The 27,729-nt window shown below is 38.6% G+C and overlaps 1 protein-coding gene and 1 pseudogene across 6 annotated transcripts in view; one reads left to right on the forward strand and one right to left on the reverse strand.

Annotated features, from left to right (window-relative positions):
- DNAH11 (dynein axonemal heavy chain 11) overlaps positions 1-27,729 on the forward strand; it is a 264,624-nt gene that overhangs the window by 36,973 nt on the left and 199,922 nt on the right. For all 6 annotated transcript variants that reach the window (XM_016159540.2, XM_016159541.2, XM_016159539.2 and 3 more), the window contains 13 exons: positions 1,603-1,707; positions 1,864-2,256; positions 8,617-8,949; positions 9,164-9,418; positions 9,519-9,688; positions 9,911-10,133; positions 14,294-14,410; positions 14,532-14,618; positions 20,804-20,962; positions 22,206-22,289; positions 23,724-23,882; positions 26,518-26,640; positions 27,396-27,518. In XM_016159540.2, the coding sequence (XP_016015026.2) occupies positions 1,603-1,707; positions 1,864-2,256; positions 8,617-8,949; positions 9,164-9,418; positions 9,519-9,688; positions 9,911-10,133; positions 14,294-14,410; positions 14,532-14,618; positions 20,804-20,962; positions 22,206-22,289; positions 23,724-23,882; positions 26,518-26,640; positions 27,396-27,518 (2,331 nt within the window). The remainder of the gene's footprint in view (positions 1-1,602; positions 1,708-1,863; positions 2,257-8,616; positions 8,950-9,163; positions 9,419-9,518; positions 9,689-9,910; positions 10,134-14,293; positions 14,411-14,531; positions 14,619-20,803; positions 20,963-22,205; positions 22,290-23,723; positions 23,883-26,517; positions 26,641-27,395; positions 27,519-27,729) is intronic.
- On the reverse strand, positions 12,442-12,560 carry LOC118611205 (annotated as a pseudogene).

The raw sequence follows: 27,729 nt of genomic DNA on the forward strand, positions 1-27,729 counted from the left end.
AATATAGGAACTTTAATAGCAATTATATATATGCTTATATATGTATAGTATATGTAAATGTAGATGATAAATATATATATATATATATATTTTAAATGACCTATCTCTAAGTCTGATAGCTTAGTAGAAGTTACAAGCTAAGCTTTTTTTTTTATTCGCCTACATAATATGCTTTACAGGAAAGGACAAGTATATTAGAACATCTATTTGTAAGCTACTGTTACAGAAAAAGAGTATTAGTTAAATATCTGGCTGAATTTTCATCTAGCGAAGATTATATATTCATTTTTAGTGATTGCTCTCTCTTTCATGGCAGTACGAATGAAAGTTAGCCTCACAGAGTTTTATAGTCATAATCTGTACTGTATTCTGGTCTGTTTCACTAAAATATTATAAAGAACACCACCACTTAATTTTATAAACCTGAGCACACATATATAAATATATGACCCAGAAAACTGAGGATTTCCCCATCTTCTGATTACACGAAACCAATATGTAGAAACTAAATTCCTGAGATGCTTTAGGGATAATTCCTATGATTCAACATGAAGGGATTATGAGTATATGAAATATAGATTATAAAGCCATAATGCATTGTACTTGTAACCTAGGGAGCAACATCCTGAGGTAGTCAACAGTCAACTGGTTTACCTTCTTAAGCATGTCGTGTGGTCTTTTCCAAAGAACCTGTGATTTAAGGGTGCAGTCAGTTCTGCCACATGACATATACATACCTAAAAATCACTGTGCTATTAAAGATTACACAATGAAAAGTATAGGACTTATAGGGAAAATGGTGGGCAGGGGTATAGTACTCAAAACCCTTGTCAGTGATACATTAAAAAATAAGAACCTAGAAAAAACAATAGTATAGTTTTACACATTTTAAATGATACATAAATACTACAATAAATATGACACTTTCCCTTGAAAAAGACCTGAAGTTTGCCTACGACATGGGTGTTAGAAGGGTCGCAACTTGCGCGTATTGCAAAGCGACGGAAGGAGGGTTGTCTGAAACCTGACAGAAAGTTGTACCAGCGGTAGTGGATGAGTGTGGCTCATCACACGCATGTGATTGAGGTGCCCAGTGTATGTTAAAGGTATGTGCACATGAGCATTTCGCATATTGCTAAGCTGTTTGGTTAAGCCGGGTACAGTTTTTAGCATTTACCTAGTATTTCTTGCTGATGAAATTTCAGATAAGCAAAGACAAATTGTGTGGTATGCTCAGACTGCTCCCTAGTAGACCAATCATGTTGGAACAAATGTGTGTTTTTGAAAAAAACATAACAACTAATGGTACTGGGAAAAGATCGAGGTCCATCTATGGCCTTCCATTTTAGATCTTGGTGTGCATATGTTGCTGCCTTTTGCTTGAACTCTTTCTCCAACAGTCACTGATTATACCTTTATTGTTTGTACTTTTACATCGTATGGAATATATGATTTTTTTAAAAAGCGTGTGAAACAAAAGCCTCTGACAATTCAAAAATACAGTAATTGTTGGATGAAATTTGAAGTGTTTTGATTTTAACTTGTGTTAAAATAGAATGATATTCTTAACATATGTAATTATTCTCGATTTTCTTTTAATAGCTAGTGGCCGTATTGAGGGAAGTGAAATACCTCTTAATGTTGAAGAAATCGGGCATACCAGATTCAGCCTTAGCCATCTTCAAAAAAAGAGACACTATTTTAAAGGTTCGTGTTTTTAGATATTAGGACATACCTGCAATAGAGATATTTTGAATTTTGTTTACGAATATGTAGACTTTAGAATATTTTTATACCCCTAAGGTAGAGAAAGTAGCTTTAACATATTTGGCCCTTTTTCGTTTTGGGGTTCTCTTTGCTCAGTACATCGGAAACCTTGAACTTCTTGTGCAAGGATATAATAAACTGAAGCAGACTCTGCTGGGGGTTGAATACCCTCTGATTGAAGATGAGCTGAAGGTTGTGGACCAGCAACTGCAAGCAGCTGCCACATCGCTGACATGGCAGGGTGACTGCTGGGGATACATCGAGAGAGTGAAAACAGCCACCCTGGAGTTGGAGCGCAGAGTTGAGCGCACACAGGACAACGTCAGAGTGATCCAGCAAACCATGAGGGCGTGGGCCGAGTGCACGGTCCTGCCCAGGAGAGAGCACAGAAGGGAGGCCGCCTTGACTTTGGAGGACAAGGGTGATTTGTTTACCAAGAAATACAGGCTCATCCATGAAGACGGCTGCAAGATACACAGCTTGGTAGAGGTAACTGCTTTTGAGGTTCCGAAATGCACAGATCTCTTCGTGTGGTTTAGAAAAGAGCCGAAATATTTAAGAGTGTAGGACTCTTCCAGGGCCCGAAGGAGCTTTTTGTTAAGCATTTAAAATGGAGAAATTTGCATTTCTTGCCTGTAATTTCTGTATCCCTCACTATTCTCATTCTTGAGGGAAGAGGTTAGAAGGTGAGATGTTTGATGGAGCAGAAAGGTGAGAGATGGGATTCTTTTCTTTGTCATGGCCACATCCTCCTTTGGATGCTGTTAATAAACACTGTTATTTGTTGAGTACCTGTGCATCCACCTATCTTGTTCACATCTCCTGTAACCCTCACAGTCATCTCCTAAGGACGGCCAGAATAAGAACTTTAGCTTTTACTCTGAGGGGAAATAGCAGCCAGAGACTGTCTGCTCAGAGGCTTTCCCTGTTCAGTATAAACCACAGAGGATAAAGGTGACAGACAGAGAGACTCTTAGGAGTTTATTCTGATAATCTAGGTGAGCAGTGATGATGGCTTGGGCCAGAGTGGCAGTGATATAAGCAGACATATGCTGGATGCATTTGGAAGGTGAGGCCAACAGGATCTATTTTCTGTGACAAGTCAGAGGAGAGGGAATTCAAGGATGACTTCAGGTTTTTGGTCTGATCCCCTGGAAGAATGGAGTTTCCCTTTACTGATACGGGGAGGACTGTGGTGGAGCAGATTTTGTAGGGAAAAAACAGGATTTGGTTTTGGGCATGTGAGTAAGACATGCTCGCCCAAGTGGAGATTTTGAGCAGGCTGGCATGACAGAGGGGGGTCTGGAGTTCAGAGGAAGAGTCCAGGTGAGTGACATAGAACTGAGAGTCAGGAGCATATACATGATGTGTAAGGCCATGGACAGGATGAGATAGGATGTGGGTTAACCATAGAGAAGATGTGCATGGACTGGCCTTGAGGTCATCTTGAGGTTAGAGGAGGAGCATCTAGCACAGGATACTGAAAAAGAGGCCAGTAAAGTAGGAAGTCAAAATCAAGGGAGGCGATGATGCCCTAGAAACCAGGAGAGGGAATTTAACTCTGTCCCATCCTAATTTAGGACAATGAGGACCGAGGCTGATCGTTAGATCTGGCAATATGGAAGTCTTTGGTGACTGGCAGGAGCCGACTTGGTAGAGTGGAGGTTGGAAGCTTGGCAGGAGTGGAATGGGAGGAATGGGATGAGCCAGCCAATAACTCCTGAGTTCTCCTGTGGTGAGGCATGAAAACTGGGCAGTACCCGGACGTGTACGTCAGGCATAGGGCGGGTTTTGTTTTTAATATTTGTTGATGTTTCAGGATGTCTGCTTGTGGACTGAAATGATCTAGTAGAGAAGAAAATATCCTGGCAGGAAAGTTCTTGAGGGAACGGGGTTTAATACATACAAGTTGGCTTTAGGTAGGTGCCCGGTGAGTTCATCTACTGTAGCGGGAGGGAGGGAAGACAGAGAATGAGAATGTGGTGCTTGTAGTTGGGTGGTTCTGGTGATGGGGACAATAAGAAGGTGATTTCTAATCTTAAGGAAAAAAGGTGGGAATAAAAATAGCATATTATGTATTCTGAGCATCCTTGTCAATTAGAATCTTCTCCATAGACAGATGCAGGCCTCGGGGCATGGACTGCCTCCTTCAGGCAGGTAGACCACGTACACACTGCGACCTCAGAAAGCACACAGGTGGGCCAAGTGCCCTGGGGAGAGGCTGGAAACGAGGGTTATTAGTATCATGTCTCCCAGAAACTGGCCCTGAATTTTCTCATGTGTAAAGCAAAGATACTTGTCTCTAGGCTAATTCTCAGTAGGAGAATAAAACAGTGGATTATGGTTTTCATGCTGGATATTGAATATAACCAATTATGTATCTCAGCTCACCATCATTTACTTATGAAGAAATATTGTGAGCCTCCTAGGGGCCCAGGATCCTTCTAGATTTGCGAGATAACGTCAGTGAACAGAGCAGATAAAGATCTTTGCTTTCACAGAGCTCACATTCTAGTGGGAGCAGCAATAAGCAAGAGACACAGTATGTCACAGATGCTGAGATTGGTTATGTGCCTCAGGGAAAAGATAAACTAAGAGCAGGGCACACGAGTTCTGCAGGGCTTGGATTGGGGAGTGGATTTTTTTTTTTTAATTTGAATTTTGTTTATTATTAAAAATGTGCATGTGTTTACAAAGTCAAAACCTAAATCAGGGTACAGTCAGAGAAGTCTAGTTTTCATCCTCATTCCTTCTACCCTATAGGTAAATTTACCTCTTCTCATGCCCTTTTAAAGATGCCTGGTACCCAGTCATGCGGCTGGACCATAATATATTTAGCAGTTCATCTTTTGTTCTTACACATAGTGTTGTAATGAAGAGCCTGACTGGAAGTTATCTTGCACTTACATTAGAGTATCTTTGGGATCGATTTTGAGAAGTGGGATTGTTGGGTCATAGGATAATTTGTAATTATGTGATTTGCAGGATATTGCCAAATTTGAGGGGTGTGTTTTTAAATAGGATGATCAAGGTAGGCCTAAATAAGATGGTAAGATCTGAGCAGAGTTACAGGGTTAGCCTAGCGGGTTATAGAGTCACAAAGGTTATGGAGTTAACCAAGTAAGCCTTTGGGTGAAGAGTGTTCTAGACTGAGGGGACAGTTTTCAGGAGGAACACACCCGGTATGTCCAGTGAAAAGCAGGGAATCAAATGTGTGAAGCAAAGTGATCGAGGTGGACGGTAGCATGAGGTGAGGTCAGGTGTTCATGGGGCGTAAAGAGGGAACGGGAAGGTCAGGGGAGATGTCGTAGACCTTTGTACAACCTCTGGTGTTTACGGCATGGTACATGGGAGCCATGTTGCAGGACTTCAAGGAGAGGAGTAAATATGATCTAACTTTCATTTGGAAACGATTCTGGCTGTCGTATTGAAATGGGATAATAGGGAGGTGAGGGACAGAGGAGGTCCAGGTAGCTCACTGTGGCAGTAAGCTAGGTGACAGGTGGTGGTGCCTGGACCAGAGTGGTGACCGTGGAGATGATTAGAAGTGGTTGGATTCTGGATATGCTTTGAAGTAAGTGGAGTGAAGAGGATTTCCTAACAGTGGATGATGGAGCATGGAAGAGGCATCGAGGATTTTTCCAAGAGTTTTGTCCCGCACATCTGGAAAGATGAAGTTCCAGTCTATTCAGATGAGAAGGGCTATGAGATAAAGAGATGGAGGGGAGACGGTCAGGTTTTAGTTTTAGACATTTCGACTTGAGGCATCTGTCAGAGAAGTGAAGGAGCGGCGTCAATAATTGGACTTAACTAGTCGAGTTTGGGAGCAGGCTCCAAACTGGAAATGGAAATTAAAGAGAAGTTGGCGCCCGTGGCATTTAAACCAGGAGGCTGAATGCGATCACCAAACATGAGTCCAGAGGATAGGAGCAAATCAAAGACCGTTCTCTGGGGCACACCCTTCTCGGAAATTGGGGTGTAGAAGAACAAGCTAAAGAGGCAGAAAAAGAACAACTGACCAGATGAGGAAGACCAGGAGAGGGCCGTGTCCTGTGCGCCAGGGGAGGGAAGCGTTTGCAGGGTGACCGGCGCACTCACTGAAACGGAAGGCATGGTACGCTCAAGGTGCTGTCTGGAGCATCTGTAGCTCATGATGGTGATTATGATGATGTAAAGTTTTTGTTGACTTCAAGGTTGTCTGAAATTTCTAAGAAAACTTTAATTTTCCCTACTGATAAAGTTTGGTAGGACAAAGGTTTTGTCCCTGCCTTCTTCGATTGCTGCCTGTATTAGTATCCTAGCGCTGCTATAGCAATGTCCCACAATGGGTGTCTTAAAACAACAGAAACTTATCCTTTTACAGTCTAGAGGCAAGACGTCTGAAATCAAGGTGTGGGCAGAGCCAGTGCCTCAGGCCTGGTAAGCCTTGGGAGAGTCTCAGGGGTGTTCTGACATGTAAAGGAGCTGTATATCTGGAAATTCGTTTTTCCAGCCATCAATTATTCTTTAGTTTTTGCTGAGATGCTGTGGATTATTCTGTGACTTTTAGGACACCCTTACAATTATTTATGCATTAGGATCTGTCTCATGGAAGACAGATGATAGATTACAATTAGGTTCTTCTGTTACAATCTCTTGATGATAATAATAATAAAACATACTCCCTAAACACTAATCCGGTGGTGTCAGACCAATAAGATTTGTGAATCTTGATTAAAATGCATTGAAATTATTGCCACTACCTGATTAGAAATGGTTACAAAACAAGGTTTTGCAGCGTTATGCTCAGAGAATGCGGTTGAAATTTTCTACTCAATGGACTCATTTTGTTTCCTGAAGTCAAAAAACTTAGAAGCCGTGAAGTCAGTATGAGAACTGAGGAGAGCTTCCAACTGGAGGAAACTCAACTTCAAAATAGAACCGAAATGATGATTTGCTTCTAGAAGTTGTATCTGTTAAGTGTTTTCCCTCCCTCTTATCAGCAAATGGGTTTGAGCCTGGCGCTCAGACTTCCAGTGAGGAATGTGGTTTGGAGGAGAGCTGTGGATACAGGGCAGAGGGTGAGCCAGTTCTGCCTTTTCGTGCGGCTTCCTTTGTGGCTGGCGGACTCTCGGTGGATAGCCTGCAGTCAGAGATTAAGGTGAAGAGGGAAGGACGGAACCATGGAAGACCGGATCTGGAAGGGACCTGAGTGACCATTTAGCGACCCAGAGCTCTTCTTCCTCTTCCTCTTCCTCTTTCTCCACTTGCTCTAACTTGTTGAAAATAGAACTTTTTTTTTTTTTTTTAAATAAATGCCACTACAGTGATACAGACCGGATCTCTTGGTATACAAAAGTACAAACAATGAAGCAGGCACAGGGATGTTTCTGTGAAGTGCTGGAAAGAGCTCTGCCGTGGGGGAGTAAGAGGGATGGTTTCCAGTTCTAGTTCTCTCAGCAGCTTGCTCCCCACCGGTGTGACACTGGATGCGTTTTAGGTCTTTGCTTTCTTATTTTTTAAAAAGAAGAAACTGAATGAGATGATCTTTAAGATGTTTCTGTTGTTTTATTATTATTATTATTATTATTATTACTATTTATTAATTTAGCTCTAAGATCTATATTTCTCCTCTCGAGTGTCTACAAGAGTCAGGCCACTGCGTACAGCTGCCCAGGATGTGTACTGCACAATTCCAGGGGTGCAGGACACATATACTATACAGATGTAAATGGTTCCACCTAGATGGTGGGCAAGAGAGCATCTTGGAAAGGGACAGTTCTTGAATTTGTCTGAGGGCAAGAAACCCCTGGAGCTTGCTCATCTCTGCCGTACTTTATCAGGAACTAGACTCGCCTCTGTAGTTCTGATTTTTATATATACGATACACCTGTGAATTCTGGGTCATACATCCACAGTAGCAAATAATCAAAGAAAGCAGAGAGCATAGTCTACCTTATCATCAACTCCTATTCCAGTGTCTCCTTTTCTCTGCGCTAGCATTTCTGCCTTGGGCGTCTGCCCTCTGGCTCGTATAGACTCTGCAACCTTTGCCAGCCAGAAGGTGTCTCTGGAATCAGCCTTGCCGCCCACCTGACCTTTCCAAATATGTGTCCCTAGGCATGTCACATTGTATGCCCAACCCCTACCAGTCCTTAACCACATCTGCGTTTGGCCCTCTTGCACCCTATTGATCTGTCCATATTTTCACCCATCCTCTTAAGAGATGCTTAAGAGGTAGAGGAACTTCATACGGTCGAAGCACAAAGAGAGCTTAGGTTTTACCAGGCCAGTGTTTCCCAAACTGCATTACTGTCCTAGAGGTTACTCACAGGTAGTTCCAAGATCTATTCTTTGTATTGGAAATAATTGGATTAAACTAGGTTACGTAGACTTTAATATAACAGGTACACTGCGAGTCTCCAAAAGGGCCTGGAGTACATGGCACTTTGCTGATTTTCTAATGTTTGGATATCCCAGAATGTGTCCTCTGAAGGAACAGTCTGGGAAACCTCTTCATTTACAAGCTGAAAGGCAAAGTTCAAGGCCACATAGAGTTAGGGACAGAGCAAGAATTAGAGCCCTGGTCAAATACATCTAGAATGCATTGGGAACTAGTATATTTCTTATCTATATTTGAAGATAGCAATGACCTTTCCTGTAAGACTGACTTTTGAATGTATTTTGTGAATGAACTAATATAAAATCTAGCTTAGATCTTTACCAACTAGTTTAAGGTTCTGCATCATAACGATGGAACGTTCCTGTGTTGTGCACCAAAATCTCTTTAACAAACCATTTAAATAGAAAACTTTCTTTTTTATACTCACTAGTGTTTATACTCATCTATTAATATTTGTATGTTTCTAGGAAAACAGGAAGCTCTTCAAAGCCGATCCTTCTCTGGATACCTGGAAGATTTATGTAGAATTCATCGATGACATTGTGGTAGAAGGCTTTTTTCAAGCAATAATGCATGACTTGGATTTCTTTCTGATGAATACGGAGAAGCACTTGAAACCTGCACCATTTTTTCAAGCACAAATGATCTTAATGCCCCCTGAGATTCTGTTTAAACCTTCTTTAGAACGAGAAGCTGGGGATGGCTTCTATGATCTGGTCGAAGAAATGCTATGCAGTAGTTTTAGAATGTCTGCCCAGATGAAGCGAGTAGCAGCACATCTGGAAATAGCAAATTATCAGGTATTTTCTTTGTAAATGGGTAAGAGTTTTTATATTAATGATTCAAAAATAAATTGGGGTAATGGAGAGCACAAGGAAAGAAGTTGGAAAAAGCAACACGATTTTTTATTTTACCAACTACTATCCCTTGGAAGAATTGCTTTGGATGTTATGTTGAACATAATCAATAGAGCAAGGTTGGTTTTAGTAAGTGCTTGGTTTTCCTCTCATTTAGAATGATATGGATAACATGTTAGGCCTGGCAGAGGTCAGGCAAGAGATAATGAACAGAGTGGCGGGCGTCATCACCAAAGTCTTGGACTTCAGAAACACCCTGGACACGTACGCTTACCTCTGGGTGGATGACCGAGCTGAGTTTATGAAGCATTTTCTCCTGTATGGCCAAACTGTATCGTCTGAGGAAATGGATGCTCAAGTAAATGAAGAAATCCCCGAACAACCACCAACTCTTGACCAGTTCAGAGAACAGGCAAGGAAAACCCTTAGCTTTTAATGTAGATTTTGGCTTTTGGTTGAGTTGTTATAGTTATCTCTCTCCCTCTCTCTCTCTCTTTTTTTTCTGATTATAGATTGACATTTATGAGGCTTTGTATGTTCAGATGAGCAAGTTCGATGACTTCAGAGTGTTTGATAGTTGGTTCAAGGTGGACATGAAGCCTTTCAAAGTGAGCTTGCTAAACATTATTAGGAAGTGGAGCTGGATGTTTCAGGAGCATCTTTTGAGATTTGTCATTGACAGGTAGCCCTTTGTGCTTTGGTGTTTGAAATTATAATTTAACACCTGACTGCTGTCTAAAATTGGAATATTTCATGAGCATTGAAACTGCAAGTTTTATAATGGCAATTAAGTATGTTTGTTTAGGTAAATAACGAAAACAAGAGTCAATCAGAAGTCTTAGGCGTTTTAATGAGCTTAATTTGTGTTTGTGTGTGTATGTCTGTTTCTATGTATATTTAATAGTCTGAATGAGCTACAAGAATTTATAAAGGAGACAGATGCTGGACTTCAGAGAGAATTAAGTGAAGGCAGTCATGATGGTTTAGTTGATATCATGGGACACCTTCTGGCTATAAGAAGCCGACAGAGAGCTACCGATGAACTCTTTGAACCACTAAGAGAAACCATCACACTCTTGGAAACCTATGGCCAGAAGATGCCTGAGCAAGTCTACATTCAGCTAGAGGTAAGTATAGTGGTAAAATAATAGTAATTACCAGGAATCGAGCATGTCAATGAGCCCAGTTCTTTACATGCACACTCTTATAACATCCTTATAACAGCCTGTAATGTAGACATGAATGTTTTTATTTTACGGATCAGGAATCTGAAGCGTAAAGGGATTTGATAACTTTTTCAAGATCACACAAGTAGTACAAGCAGCCAACACGATTCTAGGTGTTTCACGCCACAATACTCTTAACCGCTATGCCCTGTTCCTTCTTGTTAGGAAGTATTTAGGTGATAACCTCTGAGTTGCTTTTTTGAGGTCCACTTAAACTGTCACCTTCACACATGAAATATGTCCCAGCTCTTTTTCATTTAAAGCTGCCTGCCAATTGAGAAGTGTCTATGGAAATATACCATGGACCGGTTAATAAAAAATAAACAAAGCCCAATTTGGATAGAGAAATCACTGTGTTTCCTAAATAGTATTTCTGTGTCATCCTCCCGTTTCTATGCTCTGGAAAGACTTGGTGGCTGCTGTGAGCCATATGAAGAGCAAAGTATTTTTAGTTATGACTGAAACTGTGACTAAAGATCCCACAGTTAAGGCTCTGTTTCCATGCCCATACTGAAATTCTATAGATAGTTTGTTTACACCGTCTGCTAGTTTCCAGGATGAGTTTACATTTAACTGCACGATGTTATCAGTGGACACATTAATTGAAAAACTTTCTGTTGAATTCCGGTTTAGTGATTAGAGCGTGGAACTCAAGCTTAAATTTGTTTTTAAGAACTGTGCGAGTCCATTCCATCTGCTTGCCTCAAAGCATGCAGTGAAATATCCTTCAAGATACCCCATTTTTTTTTATACTATCTCCAATTTCCCACTTTCTGTTTCTTCTTTTATTTTTTCCATTGAGGTGAAATTCATAATTCGCATAACAAAATTAACCATTTCAAAGTGTGGCGTTTGTTACATTCACAGTGTGGTATATCAACCACCACCTTTATTTAATTTCAAAACATTTGCATCACCCCAGAAAGAAGCTCCACACCCGTTAGTTGTCACTCCAAGCACCACCATGTCTCCTGCCACCAACTCTTGGCTACTGCCGACATTTTTCTGTCTCTATGAGTTAGTTTACTTAATCTAGAGCCTTCACATAAATGGAATTCTAGTATACGTGACCTTTTGTGTTTGGCTTTTTTCATTTGATGTAGTAGTTTTGAGTTTCATTCACAATGCAGTATCTATCACTACTTCATCCCATTTTATGTTTGAATAATGTTCCATTGTGTATATATAGGTGTGTGTGTGTGTGTGTGTGTGTGTGTAGATACATATATACACATATATCTGTTAAGCCTTTCATCTGTTGGACATTTAGGTTGTTTCCATCTTTTAGCTATTGCAAATAGATGCTATGTGAACATTGGTACACAGGTCTTTGTTTACATATCTGTTTTCAGTTCTTTTTGGAATTACTTAAGAATGGAATTGATGGGTAATTATAAGTTTAACTTTTTGAGGAACTGCCAAACTGTTTTTCACATTAGTTGCCTCATTTTATATCTCATTTTGTTTTGTGAGGATTAAATGCAAAGTGTATTTCCAAGTGCTCTCTTAACTATAAAGACTATAAAGAATTATTATATATGAATTATTAAATTCCCCATAGGTATAAACCGTCCTTAGAACAGAAAACCCAGTTAGACATGGAGTGAGATAAGATGTGGATAGATGTATAACAAAGGTTAGAGCTGAAGTAGTTAGAGGAGAACACCCAAAGTACTGGTTTTGTAAAGATGTGGATATTGTTTGAGTCAGACCTTGGACCTTATCATATTGAGACACTCATCATAACACATGTACGTGACATGGGGAAATTTAGCTATTGCCTCTAGAAAGTTTGGCTCACTATGGAAGCTTATAGCAGTATTAAAAATATTAGACTTTTCAATATTTCAAAAGCTTCTATGTATGCTTCTATGTCAGTAATTCAGACTGGAGGACGAAAGATAAGATTGACAGGCAGTACAAGTCGCATGTGGAAGATAACAGTGTCCCAGTTTTATTTTAATTAAAGCAACTTGCAGTAGTTACTGTGTCTCCTTCATGATCATTAGCAGTCATAAGATTTTCCAAATACTTGCCTATGCTTGGTTCTATCTAAAAGCCCTTAAATATGGCTGTGTGCTCATACTCTGCGTACAATATACTCCGAAGCTAGATTAAACTTCTTTTATTAGGCGAGGCAACCCTTGGTTGACCTCACAGATTGCAAAGACCTTGTCAGCTTATGATCCTTTATTTTTTAAATTTTTTATGCCTACAGCACCTGGTCTTCCTAGGTGGTCTCCCATCCAAGTACTAACCAGGTCCCGACCCTGCTTTGCTTCTGAGATAGGCAGGATCGGGCTTATTCAGGGTGGCATGGCCATAGACCAAATTAAACTTCTAATCTACAGATTGTACTGAGCCCCTTCCCTGCTGAGAAACCTTCATGGACTGCCCCTCGCCTCCGAATACTGTGCAGTTTTCATAGGAGCCCACACTCTCACCCCACCCTGCATTGGTGCGCTCATGTCATCGGACCCCCGAGAGATCTTCCCCTAATCTTTGCCTGTTGAAACCCAGTCATTCCTTTGGGCCTCAGATTCAACGTTACCTTTTTAAGTGGAGCACCTCAGTCACAGAGACGTCGGCGATCATCTTATCTTTCGATTTTCAATGAAAATCTATTTTTATCAAGTGGAAGCTTATTTGGAATCCCCAACTATAAAGCAGATAGCAGCAGGTGTTCTGTAGTCAAAGAGGGTTGAGGAGCCTGAGCCCACAGTTGTGACCTCTCTGTGGCTTCTAGACCCCGAAGGGACTCCAGGTGATATTTAGTTTCCATGAGATTGATTGGAAATGCAAAGTGAGACTCTTTACAGATGAGGATTCGGAGTTTTGATGAGATAAAGGGTGGAAGAACAAGATGAGGGACAAAGGTTTCGAGCCCAGGTCCCTTGGTCCCTGGCCTGGTTTGGTGTTCCCGTCCTGACCCCACGTTCCCTCCCGAGCATTTTAATTCCATGACACACAGACTTCATGATGGAAGTTAACACATTCTGGCATGTAGAACAGTTATCATGTGTGCCTCTTATTCACGCCGACAGAATATAAAACGGTTTTAGGATGTTTTATGTTTCATCCTTGCAGCTCTCCTGCACCGCACAGATACAATTTACACTTAGCACAGCGCATTCTTCATAATTGGCAGTTACGGAATCATTCATCAAATATTTATTGAGGTTACAAAATAGTCTTTAGAACCTTTGATTTTTGCTCTTCAGCTACACTAGTAGAGTCCATCCCTATGGATAGTTTTATAAGACAAAAAACAATTTCAGTGTCCCAGGAGATGACCCAGAGAAACAATGTTTTTTGTTAGTCTGGACGCAAGGAATGCTTTTCATCAGCAATTACGCACAATGACTCTTCAAAGAAAATGACTTCCTGTTGCCCTGTTTGCATTGTAGTCAGGGAGGGCACAGTTGAGTTGCTACCTGAACAATTTATTACTTCTTTTGTCCTACATCAAGTAGGAATTAACCTTCCCTTCCCTTTTTCTCTTCTTACTTCAAAACTCCTAGTCATTTAAAATGAACCTAACCTAAATGCTCCAGCTCTCCATCAAGACAGCATACCGAGTTTGGGAAGATAGAGGAGAGTGGAGGATGAGATTTGTTCATATTTTAATCTCTGCCCTGCTGGACTCAGAGCATCCTTTTTCACCTGCTACCTTGCTAAACATTTCTAGTTGTCAGGGATCACCAAAGTCATTTCCAGAGCACTTTAGTTTTATTCCCTCAACAGCAAGACAATTTGGAAGTTTGCTTTTATTTTGCAAAGATTTTCTTTTATCCTGAGATAAATCTTACACCATAGGACAACTCTGGTTACATTTTGAAGGTACCAATCCAGGGGTGTTAGCGGGTCAGTGTGGACTTCAGCCTGGCTCTAAGCCTTCTAAGCCTTTTAGTCACTTTGATCTTTTTTGAAATAAACTTCTCTAATATGAGAATGAAAAGATGCCGTGAGTTAGTGTAAAGAGATTAGAATTATTTAATCCTGTGGAGTTGGTTTGTTTTAGGCATTGAAGTAATTTCCCATTTGCACTTATGTTTTTGTAGGAATTACCTGAAAGATGGGAAACAACCAAAAAGATTGCAGCAACTGTCAGACATGAAGTTTCACCTCTCCAAAATGCAGAAGTCACTCTTATAAGGAGAAAATGTATTTTATTTGATGTAAGCTAGCTACCAAGTTTTGTTTTTGTTTGTTTGTTTGTTTGTTTTTAAGAAAAGTTTTATAAGGATAATTGAAGTTGTTTGAGATTCACTTTGTTTTTTTTTTTTTTTGCTTGATCAGGGGAAGCAGGCCGAGTTCAGAGAGAGATTCAGGCTCTATGCTCCTTTTGGTTTTAATGCAGGAAATCCATACGCAGTGCTTGATAAGGTAATGCTAATCTCAATTATCTCATGTGTGGTACAATAGAAAATGAATTTAGGCACTGAGATACTACTATTTTGCCTTCATTTTGCAATTACTTACAGGAGTAGAGAATTAACTATTACAAATGCAGTCATAAAATTTTCCCCAAGTAAATTATATTGCTTTAAATCATGTCTCCCCAAACTACTATCATTACAAAGTAATCATACTAGTGAAAGTAACAACTACTATTATTTTTTAAGCACTTACTATATATATATGTCAAGAACTTTGCTAAACACATATTATTTACATGATTTTTTTTTCAGTTCTTGCAATATCCATACGTTGTAATGATAACATCATTAGCAGATATTCGGTCCTGTCCATATGTCCATGGAGACATTTGGTTCATGTCAAAGGGTCCTTGAAATTTGGTCCTGTCCCAAATGTGCACTGTTATTATAAATCTCATTCTTCTGCAAGATTCAAACCCTGACTCACCAACCTAACCCCACGTGCCATCACCTGGTAGGCTGAGGCAAGAAGGGTGATTATTGGCAATACAACTACAACAATTATCGAGCCAAAAAAGGATAGTATTTTTAATGTATAAATCAAATCTTGTAAACCAGAAGTATAGCATTATGGGCTATTTGAACCCAGCAACATTTTCTAAATGTGGATGTTTTTTTTTTGGCGCGGACCAAATGTCTCAGTAGACATTTTAGACAGGACAAAATGTCCTGCAAGGTCTATTCTCATATTTTCAGATAAAGAAACAATCATGTATAATTAAGTAACTTGTTGGAGATTATATAATAAGTGACCATAAGGATTAAAATTCTAATTTGAAAAAAATTAGGAGGTTTAACCATTATATTGTTTGCTATGTGTTACTTTTCCAGTAACTTTTAATTGTAAGGAAAGCCTATAACTATTCTTAATACAAAAATAGAGATATTATTGAGTCATTCTGTCCTAGTTTATGATGAACTGCTTTATTATGGTTGACTGTAAGAATGAATATAATTGGCAAATAATTCAAAATGGGAATTCATGTGAGGCTTGAAAAATGTTGTAAACTTTTATTAGAAAATACCTTTGTTTCTCTAGGAATTCTTAACCTAACAGCCAAAATGAGAAAATGGCTTTGTAGATTTCACATTTGGGACCTGGGACTCTTTCTGAGTTCTTCGTCTAGGCTGCCATTCTGATTTTACTACATGCTGGAGATAATCTTTACGTGTGAGACTCGTGTAAAACTTGCAATTGACACAGCTGTTACCTCTCCTTCCAAATTTTGGGTTGAATTTAGTTTTAACTGCTTTAAACACATTTGGAAAACACCATTCTGTACCATAAGGTCTTCTCTTTCACTTGGCTGAAGAAGAGTGGTTAATATATTCACTGAAAGAAAGTAGGTTAGAATATGCTAATGGTTTTTTTTTTTTCAAGTGTGTATCTAAGTTTCAGGTGGTCTGAACAGATTGTGGATGGGGAGGCATTTTACTTGACTAACCAATGTGCTGTATGTAAACATTTACTATAGTTATTTATTGAATCCTACCATTTGTGTGCTATACTATAAAAGCATATAGTTACATGTCTGAAAGTCAGAGATATTTATCCTTGTGTGTACAGAATGTGTTGAGGGATATTTTGAATATAGTAGGGCTGGGTTACCTTTTTTTTGAAGGCATTTTCTTGTGGTGTGTGCAGCATACATATCTAAAGATTATCTAACTGGATTCAACTAAAGGCATGTATGTGCTGCTTTCTGGGCCGGTTTGGTACACCCTAGTATTCAAGGCACTGCAGCCTTCAAGAGGAGCCATTGACCTCACCACCACTCCCCGTCCCCAGGTATAAGGGGCATGGTGATTCTCTCCTTTTATAACTGGTTCCTTGGTAAAGTTATATGCTATTGTTTCTTCATAGCCAAAGAAACAGAAAACACTTGAATTAATACAACTAGGTATATATTTCTAGGAATCATTGAATTCGTATCAGTAATAGGAAAATGATTAAAAGTAAATAAAAAGGCTGTTCACTTTGGGGAATATGATAGGTTAGACATTTTGAAAATTCCTCTTGTAAAACAGATCCCAAAATATCTTTGCAAATGTGCAATTTTAAATCTTGCTTAGTTCCCAAGAAAATAAGAGAAATCTCTACACTTGATTTTAGCCAAAGGGCCAAGATGCAACTGAGAAATCTCTCAAGAGCAGAGAGAAAGTAGAATGAGAAACCGGGATGGAAAACAGAGGCAAACATTGAAGTCTGTATTGCCAGTAGGGGCAAGTGAAAGTACCAGCGGGAGAACTTAGTGATTCACCCTTTTGAGGGGAAGTAGAAGACGCTCTTAAGAGGTTATACCCTCAGTGAAAGGGTGGGTTTGGAAAAATCTATAGGCTGCAAAGGGAGCCTCTGAGGTTACCTGTCAGTCCTTGCTAAGGCTCAGAGTAGGGGGGAGGTGGAATGAGGGGGAGGGATGAATACGCTGGAAATTTATAAACATAGACCTGTTATCATAGGGTTATGGTTCAATTTTATACTACCCAATGATTAAAGAATTTCCAGGCCATGGAATTTAAATGGTTATAAGTAGTTCTTAGCACCTAGTAGAAGCAACCCTAAATCTTCTGTGGAAAAAAAAAATACTCTTATTCTAGTCTCATCTGGGGTCCAGCAGTTTTTCAGTCAAATATGACTTTATCATAAAATCAGTTAACACACCAACATGCATAAGAGCCAGTAGAAAGAGAAAACCGTAGAGACTTATGTAAAACCTCAGATATTAAAAGATATTCATTAAGGAAATAAAAGATAGTATTGAAAAAAACAAGTTCTCAGTTTTGAGACTATCAACCATGACCAGCTGAATTTAAAAAAAGAGACAGGAACTAACGGAAATGAAAAATATTTTAAAAACTCAGCAGATGGGCTAGAGAGCTAGTTAAAGCTGAAAAGAGAATTAGTGAAATGCAAATGACATTGGAAGAAATCATTTAGGAGGCAGCATATAGTATAGGAAGATAGAAAATATATAAGTGATATAAAGATATAAAAGACATTAAGACGCAGAGTAAGAAGTTAGAATGATGTCTAACTTGTCTACTTAGACTTCTTGGAAGAGAAAATAAACAGAATATTAGGCAATAGAGTTATAATAGCTGAGATTTTTCAAGGACTTGTCAAAGAATGAATCAATAGATTCAGGAAATTCACTGAATCCCAACCAGGATAATTACAAAGTCAACATCTAAACACATCACAGAGAACTACAGAATACCAAAGAAAAGATTTTTAAAGCAACTTGATGGACAAGACAGACCACCTGTTAGAGAAGGTGATTGGGCTAACAGCATATTACTTATCAGCAACACTGGAAGCCAGAACATAGTGGATATTTTCCAAATCACATGAAGTTATATTTCAATAATAAGAGTGACATAAAGATATTTCAGATAAAAACAATGCATTAACCACCTGCAAATCGTCAGTGAAATAGCTTCCCAGTGTGTCTTTCCAGAAGATCAACAAAACCAAATTTGATTCTGAGAAAAGACTAATTATATTGACAAATCTTTGGTAGAAAGAATAAGAGGAAAAAAATTAACAGTCTTAGGAATAAACAGGAAATGATAGGAAGGACAAAGAAGTTGTTCAAAAGATCATAGAGTACAATTAACATGAAATTTGAAAACTTTTAAACAAAATGGATACATTTTTAGAAAAATTTAATTTAACAAAACTATCTCAAGAAATAATAAACCTTAATAATAATTTTTTACCTATTGAAAATTAGGAGGAAAATAAAAATAAAAATTAACCAGCAATTAAAATCAACAGAATAAATAACGGCTCTAATGGCATTACAAGTGAATTCTAAGCTTTCAAGAAACATCTTATTCATATAATTCTAGAGACCAGAAGAAGAAAAAACATTCAAAAATACTCTGTGAAGCCTGTTAACTTTCATAAAAGGACAGTATGAGAAAGGAGAAATGATAGTCCAGTCATTCTTATGTACATATAGATGCAAACATACCAAATAAAACATAATATAATTACCAATTTATAAACAAGTTGGGTTCATTCCAGGAAAAGTTTGATTCAACATTAGGAGATTAGTATAATTCACACTAACAGATGAAGAAGAGAAAATTACATGATCATCTCAAGAAATTCCAAAAAATCTTTAGCAATCATTCAGCATTCATTCAAACTAAAAACTCTTGGAAGACATTTTTGACCCATTAAAGGATAACAAAAAATCTACATATAACATACCAGGGGAAGTGAAGATTCCTAATTGTAATGGCGAAATACAAGAAAAGTCTAGATGACCACTAGAAGTAGAATAAATTCATAGTAGTATATTCATAAAGGTTAGTACTCTACAGTAGTAGAAATGAATGAACTTCATACATATCCTCATGAATATATATGCATACCTCAAAGAAATTTTGTTAAAGTGTACAGCTGAAACTTACTGGATTTCGTTAACCAATGTCACTATAAAAAATAATTTAAAAAATTTAATAAAACAAAAAAATATTGCAGTGTCATATATAGTATAAAACTATTCATATAAGTTTCAAAAACAAATTTTAACAGTTTAGCATTTTGCAGTACATATGTAGCGAAAAAATAAAAATTGGGACTATATTAAATAAAAATTTGGCAGTTAAATTCGTAGTGGGAAGGAGAGGGCTAAAACTGAGAAGGCCCTTAAAAGTTTTTAGTAACCTAATATTTCTGGAGCTGGATGGTATGTATGCTCAGACCCATACCCTTTTATGTGTATGGAATTTTTCATAATAAAACATTTCTGAAACTAAGATTGAAATTTTTGTTTATAAAGGTATAATTTGGAAAAATGAAATCTATAACCTGTATAATGAGTGTTAAGGTGCTAATATTCTTTTTTACGTAGTGGGGAATTAAGAGGGAGTTGAAAGTTGAAATGCAGGATGAAGTATGGATATTTCAGGTTAAAAATAAAGCCAAGAGAACTAAAATAATATAATTGTTAGATATTGAGAGGAGGATGGGAGAAAATATAAAGTGAAAAAGCAAATCCTTTTTTATTGCGAAGTCGTTAACCTAGTGTAATGTCTAGACTTGGTAAGTCAAGAAGGAGCAGCTTAAACACAAAATCGAGAGTCAGAGAAAGAGCACCCGGAACCGGAGACTGAACCAGCTTTTCCTGCGTTACAAGCTCTCCTGTACCTCTAAATATACTACTATGTTAATAAACACTAAAATCAAGAGCTGGCTCATTAACAAAATAATGAGTCAGCTTATATTTGATGTAAAACAAACTCTTCTACATAGATGGGATGGTAGGTGTGCTTTGGAAAAGGTAGTCATATGGTGAAATTTTTTCATACTGTGCTGTGGTTTTAGCTCCAGTGTTTTATTTCACTGATTCTCCTTCAGTACAGTTTGTATTATTGATGATCTCTAGAACATTTTTTAAATTTGGAAGTTTTTTTTTAAGAAGTCATTTTTTTTCTTCCATTCACAAAACTTGGCAGTATAATGAATTGCTTGATATCCGTTACTTCAAATATATCAAGTATAGCAGTAAAACAAAAAAACTCATGTAGTTAACTTCTTTAGTTTTTGTTTTTTTTTGCTTTTGTGATTTTTTTTTAAAAAAAATATTTCCCTAACATGCATGTCCTGTGAAAATAGTTAACAGGGAAATACTTCAGATGACGGCTAGCTTTGTTTAATGCCTTATAAAATTTCATAAACAATCTAAGCATAATTGTTAAGAACCACATGTATTAAGTTCATGTAAGTGGAATAAAAGTGATTTATTCTTAAGTAGAAACTTTTAGAGCCTTATTTTTTTGCTGCCCAGCAAAGTCTGCAGCTGTACGGTGAAAATCAAGAGGAAAAATGTATCCACAGAAATTTGATGCCAGAGCAAATGTTGCTAAAATATGTACAGGAGAGAATCAATATCATTTATTAGTAGTCTATTTTCATTTTTTGAGTAGCTGTGAGTTCGCTCATCTCAAACCTTCTACATTTTATCAATAATTATCCTGCTGATTTAATATTTTATCTTTTTAAAATCAAAGTCGTTAAACGTTAGCATTACCAGTTACAGACCTACATGGTTTCTCTGTCTCTGGCAGTTCGTTGCTTGTTCAGGGTGCTTATGTGGATGTGTCTGTTTTTCTCCACAGGCAAATCAAGAGCTTGAGGCATTAGAAGAAGAAATGCTGCAGATGCAGGAATCTGCTCGTCTATTTGAAGTGGCTCTTCCAGAGTACAAACAAATGAAACAGTGTCGCAAAGAAATAAAATTGCTCAAAGGACTCTGGGATGTCATTATTTATGTTAGAGTAAGACACTGCTTTTTGAAAGAATGCTTTTTTTTCTTTAGCAGTTATTTTGTAGAAATAAGAAGTTTTCATCATCTATATCCTCTTTGGGGTCTGTTTCTTGAAATATGTGAACATTAGATTTTCTTTCCAGATTTGGAGTTTGTATATCTTTGTTAGTAGAAGATTCTTCTCTGAATATCAGTTGCTTTTGTCTTTAGTTCTGAATGAACTTGTGTATAATGAGTTGACTGCTTCAAATCCACTTTGAGGATTATGTAGGATATAAATAAAAATTCATACATAAATATATATCACATATATATATGGTAACCTCATCATACAAACTCACGTATACACCCAGGCGTATGTGCATATATAAACAGACCTAACTAAAAACAAAGTTAATTTGTATTTTGTTAATTACATTTTTTTTTAAATTTGAGAGTCACATAGAAATACATATATTTTTTAAATTTTTCAATTAAAGTTGGTGTTCAGTATTTTAAATTAGTTTCAGATGTACACCATAGCGGTTAGGCATTTATATAATTTACAAAGCGATCTCCTGATTAGTATAGTGCCCACCTGGCACTATACATACCTAGTTATTACAGTATTCCCTATGCTGTACTTCACATCCCTGGGACTGTTTTGTAACTACCAATTTGTACTTGTTAATCCCTTCACTGTTTTCACCTAGCTCCCCAGCCCCTCCCTCCCACCGCAATCACCAGTTTGTTTTCTATATCTCAGTCAGTTTTCATTTTGTTTGTTTATTAAATTTGTCCTTTAGAGTCCACATATATGTGAAATCATATGGCATTTGTTTTTCTCTGACTTACCTATAGAAATAAATTAATAAGATAGAACATAGTCAGGAAGTTGAGCATTTTGTTTATAATGGATAAAGATTACCTTTATGAAAGTTATGTTATATGTAGAGTAATAAAAATCTAGTGTATTTAGTGATCATATCTTATCCAATTCATATAAAGTACTCAGGATTAAATGATAATAATGATGTGTATATGGAATTTGTCATCGCTACTAGAAATTAATGTTTTAGTCTTAAGTTTGACATGTCCTGACAATGTTTTTTATTTTGGCGATAGGGAAGTTTTGACAAGCGCAGTTAATATTTAAATAATTGACTTTCCACTGGATGATAGAGCCACTGTGTATCATCAGTTTATATATTTTGCTGTGGAGACTTGCTTTCACCAAATGTTGTTGACACTTTTATCTGCTTGTGCGTTTTCAGAGAAGCATTGATAATTGGACTAAAACCCAGTGGAGACAGATTAATGTGGAACAGATGGATGTAGAACTCAGAAGGTTTGCCAAGGCAAGTTCCATAACTGTCTAATACAACAATTTATCTTTCTCAGCACCTCCTCCTTCCATCTTCCCCAGCCGAGTATCTGGTGTGTTGGGCCGCATGTCCTTATTTACTTCAAACAGGATGATGTGAGACTCTTTTTTTCACTCTCAGCCAGTTGCACTTTTAATTAAGCCTGCCTTTCTGTGAATGAGTGGGTAAAAGCATATCAGGACTAATGAATTTATGAATAGCCATTATAATCATATGCTTCCTAAATCCGTCTAGCATGGGGAGTGTTGAGAGTACAAGAACTGGGAGGTTAGGCTTAGGAAATCTTTCGAATTCTCTCCTTAGCAACCATAAGCATTTTGTGTCTTAAAAGATACCTTTTGGTTCTAGAATATGGAGCAACTAATTGGAGTATGCAACTTTCGGATTTATATGGAGTACCATGATCCCATTCGTATCTTTGATTACCCCAGTATCCCCAGGAGATTCAGTATTTACAGAGCTTGTTTGAATTTAGGGCTTTCGTAACTTTGATCTCTAGTCTGTCATCTGAAGAGAGTAGAACCTCGTTGAGTAATGCCGGAATGTGTATCAGGAAAGGCAGCTAAGAAGTGGTAGGGCCTTTTCCTTTCTTCTGACCCCAGAGCACCTTGCCTCAACTCATTCTGGTGCTCAGCTCTTACCAACTCATCTCACTTTTTCTTCCATATTATCGTGGTCCCAAAGACCCTAACTAAAATGCCACATCATTCTTTCGAATGTCATGGTCCCTATATCTCATTATTGTGCTCACTCCCTGTTTATCTCCTGTTTGATCATCTCACTTCAGAGTGACAGTTTAACCTCCACTCCCAGCCGAAGCTCCTTTATTTTATTTTTTAAACAAGTGGCATCGTCATTCTCTTTGTCCTGTGACTGTTGTTTTATTATGGGTTTTCATATTCATAATTATCGATGTTCCATGGGCCAAGAAGACAACCAAGTCAAGGACCATAATTGACATATCATGAAATATTTAAGTTCCAAGGAACAAACAACAAAGGTAACCAGGATTTCAAGGTTACATTTGAACAGGTCAGGTCTTCAGAGAAAGATCTTGGTAATCCAGACAACAATCTCAGTTTTCTGTCTCATTACATTTCTAGAGGAAACACTCGTCATCACACATGTCCTAGAAATCCCTACATTCAGTGTCTCATGAATTTCCTGATGGGACATTCAGTTAGAACCTGTGGCTAAGAAACCAGTGCGTCCAAGTGGCTTGTACATAGTGGACTTGTATGAATGAGTGGATTTTTTTCTCTTTCTCTGGTCGTAGTCCTTAACCTTGAAGCATCAATGCTTTAACTCTCTCTTCTAACCCAGCGAATTTATTCTTTTTAAGGGGGAAAATTATAAAATGTATTATTATATCTGAGGACTTTTTTTTTCTTTTTAACTTTTCTTTAGGAAATCTGGTCACTAGACAAGGAAGTCCGTGTCTGGGATGCTTACGCAGGCCTGGAAGGCACAGTAAAGGACATGACAACCTTCCTGAGAGCTGTCACTGAGTTACGGAGCCCTGCCCTCAGAGATCGGCATTGGCACCAGCTGATGAAGGCCACTGGGGTCAGTTTCCTAAGTCTCATTAATTGAATATTTTCGTGATTGTGAGGTGTAATTCCTTGGTTTACATTATTCATCTAGGAGAAAGTGGGATTTGTGAAAAGTTCTCTGGTCAAGTGGGAGAGATCAAGGTCCTGACATAGGACCAACAGACTGAACATGGAAATATCCTAGTTTTAGCCCCTACTATGGACTAAATGTGTCCCCCTCAAATTCATACATTGAAGTTTCAATCCCGAATTGCTATTTGGAGATGGGGCCTTTGGGAGATAATTAGGCCATGAAGTAGAACCCTTATAAATGGGATTAATGCCTTTATAAAGGGATGGAAAGACCAGAGCTTTCTACTCTGTGCCATGGTGAGGATACAATAAGATGTCAGACATCCGTAAATGAAGAAGGGGGCCTTTACCAAGAACCTGACCATGCTAGCACCTTGATCTTGGCCTTCCAGCCTCCAGAATAGTGAGAAAGAAATGTCTGTTTACGCCACCCAGTCTGTGGTATTCTGTTTTAGCAGCTCAAAATGACTCAGACATCCCCTTTCCCCCTTTATCTCTTACTGGCTATGTGGCCGCAGACAAGACACGTAATGTCTCTATTTTGAATTTTGTTTTTTATTAATAAAATTAGAGGGATGCTCTCTGCTCTCACACATCAGAGGATCTTGTAAAAATAAGTGAGAAAATGCAAAGGCATTTTATAGAGCATGACATGGCTGCAAAGAATCTCGTTTTAAAGAGAATCAGAGGGCACAGAATTGAGTTTAGTGGGAGAGAGAATTCTGAAATTGTGATCCCCCAATTCATTAATGATTGTATCTCTTTTGATGGTTTTGATTTTATTGCAAAGTATAAAATGGTTCCTCCTGTATCTGTGCTGCTCGAGGTTGTATTTTCCTGTCTTTATCTATTTAAGAGCAAATACGCCAACCTTACACTTCATTTTTCAAGGAAGTTAACTTTTTTGGGGGTTTAAAATACATAAAAGGCAGCATGGTATGGTTGTTTTCTCCTCAGGCAAATCTAGACCCGGAGGCATGCATTGTGAAGAAAGGCTCTCAGGATTTCAAGACAGGGTTTGCAGAGTGAGGAAACTGAGGAAAGGGGCAGCTCGGTGTTGTGGGGATGCCCTGGGCTTCGTCATTTCAGCTCTAACACTTAGTAAATCTGAGGTCATGGGCAACTTACCCGTTCTCCATACTTCAGCTGACCCTTCTATGAAATCAATATTGCTGTAATGCTTCCCATGCAGAACTGGTGAACAAATCGGACCTGAGATTATGTCTATGGACCTAACATAGTGCTCAATAAATAGTTCCCGAAGCTATTATGATGATACTTTCCATAGAGTCATTTAGGCATTGCATATTTAGATTTTGTAGTTAATTAATTGTTCCTTCAAAAAATCTTCGAGTCTTCCTGTATGTAATAGACTGTGCCCTACTTCCCTCCCCCTCCTCACATTTCCTCCAGTAAGATTTCTTCCCACCATAGGCTCTCGTTTGTGCAACATAGAACACAGTACTTGCTCTGGCAGACAATTTAGAAAAAGGCACCTTCGTCCAGGCTGTCCTGAGGCACCAGAGCAGTTCACATTCACTGCATGAGCTGCACAACTGATCAGGGTGGTCCCATTCTGCATCCCTGCTCATTCTTTCTCTAAAATAGGCCTGGCTCTCTGGCCCCCACCAGCTGTGAAGTGAGGTTAAGGGTGATACAGAGAAAAGGTGACCGACTCTTTTGGTTTGCCTAGAATTTTATAGGTTTTAGCACTGAAAGTCCCATGTTCTTGGAACTCCCTCGGTCCTGGGCAAATAAAGATGTTTAGTCGACCCATGCAGAGAGACAGATGGTGACGAGGAATGTTACGGGGTGGGGAGAGCCACTGAGGACTGCAACTTTCAGAAGCAGGGTCTGATATTCTTTGCAGAAGGAGGAAAGGAAATAGCCTTCCTGCCATCATGTGGCTGGGTCAGCTCTTCATTTGCAAGGGACATGGATTACTTTGGACATGTAGGAAGGGCTGAGAGCTTCTTAGCAAATACTCGAGGGGGGAGGGAGTCAACGAGATGATGAAGAAATAAATGCGAATCATTTTTTCGCATGGTACGCATGATTAGTGAAACTATGAGTGAGGTGTTGTTTTTTTGTTGTTTTTTTTTTTACTGAGGAATTAAGATTAAATTAGTGCTAAAACTAGGTTAAACCACGGAAGCAACAGGGAATTATATTCAGTGAATAGCATACTGCGGGAAGAAAAGACAAATGAGCCTACTCCCTGATTCCTGGGATTTCAACCCAATTGTAATAAATGAACATAGTGCTTTTCTTTAAAAATGGGTTTTGTGGGCAGAGGAGATAAGAAATGAGCTGCCAAGGGAAGGCTATGAAGCAAGGGAAAGTGTGGTGTGAACGTGGCCTACACCTCGGCCCCAGCTTCTGGTGGGCAGCGCCTCAGTAACTGGGAGTTAGTTATAAGGCACTGTCTTTGACTGTCAGCACCTTTCAGAACTAGAGAAGCGCTAAGCAGCTGACCTGAGTATGGTTAGCTAGAATTCATTCCTCTGGCCATTAAGTTAAAGGAACCATTCACACATGTGCAATATAAATTCTGCCCTTTTTTTCTTCCTAATCAGGTCAACTTTTCAATAAACGAAGCCACAACTTTGTCAGACTTGTTAGCCTTGCAGTTACAGCAAGTGGAGGATGACGTCCTAAGCATTGTGGACAAAGCAGTGAAAGAACTGGGGACCGAGAAGGTAGTGTCCTTGGTGCTGTTTCTTTTCACACTAGGTTCTGTGTGTTAGCACCTAAGCGGGCTCATGGAGCAGCCCTCATGTCATGGTTGTGTGGAGACACGTGTCCCTGCTTGTTCTTCGCTGCTCGTTAGCACTGTCACTTTGGGCAGGGAGCTGATTCTTCCAAGTCTCAGGAAATGTGTGAAACAAGAGGACTGGCCCAGTTATTGATGATGATAGCAGATAATAAAACACTTACATATCATTTACTTTGCAACAGGTACTGTTCTAGGTGCTTTATTTATGTTCATTTGATCTCCGAGGGTGGTATTATTGTTATCTCTATTTTACAGCAGAGGAAACTGAGATCGAGGTAATTAACGGACCCAGGTTCACACAGGGAACTGGTGTTCACATTCAGGCTCTTGGGGGACCACCTGTCTCATGCTGCTAATTTGTAAATAGTATCTGTCAAACTTTCACATAACCTCTTAAGTCCTTTCCTGCTCTAGCACTCTGTTTCAGTGAAGGATGTACAAGTCAGATCCAACAGAAATTTGAAATTGGTGTAATGCTTGTTCCTTTTGTGTGATGAAATTCATTCTCTAAACCTCATTACCATGAATTATTTGGAGGAGAAAAATTGAGGCCAATAATATCTGATATCACTCTTTTTTTTGAAAATTGTGAAATTAAAAAAAGAAATCCCAGATGGTAGCTTAGATATTGGTTCTAAAGTAAACTCATGCATGTATCTTAATCCTTTTTATGTCTAGGTTATAACCGAAATCAGTCAGACCTGGGCAACCATGGAGTTCTCTTACGAAGTTCACTGTCGGACAGGCGTTCCATTACTAAAGTCTGATGAACAGCTTTTTGAAACACTAGAGCACAACCAAGTAAGATGGATATTTTTATTACAGATTTTTTTCTTTTAAATTATGATTTTAGACTTTTTTCCAAGTTCCAATACTCAATATTTATGTATGCATCCATTGGGCATCTACTCATCCCAGGTTGTAGGCACAGTACCATTCGGGATTAAAAGGTATGAACACTTGTTCTCAAGGAACTTGCACTTGAGTAGGGAGACAGACACAGAGGGGCTCC

The sequence above is a fragment of the Rousettus aegyptiacus genome, unplaced genomic scaffold, assembly GCF_014176215.1.
Source record: "Rousettus aegyptiacus isolate mRouAeg1 unplaced genomic scaffold, mRouAeg1.p scaffold_m13_p_13, whole genome shotgun sequence".
Lineage (NCBI taxonomy): Eukaryota > Metazoa > Chordata > Mammalia > Chiroptera > Pteropodidae > Rousettus > Rousettus aegyptiacus.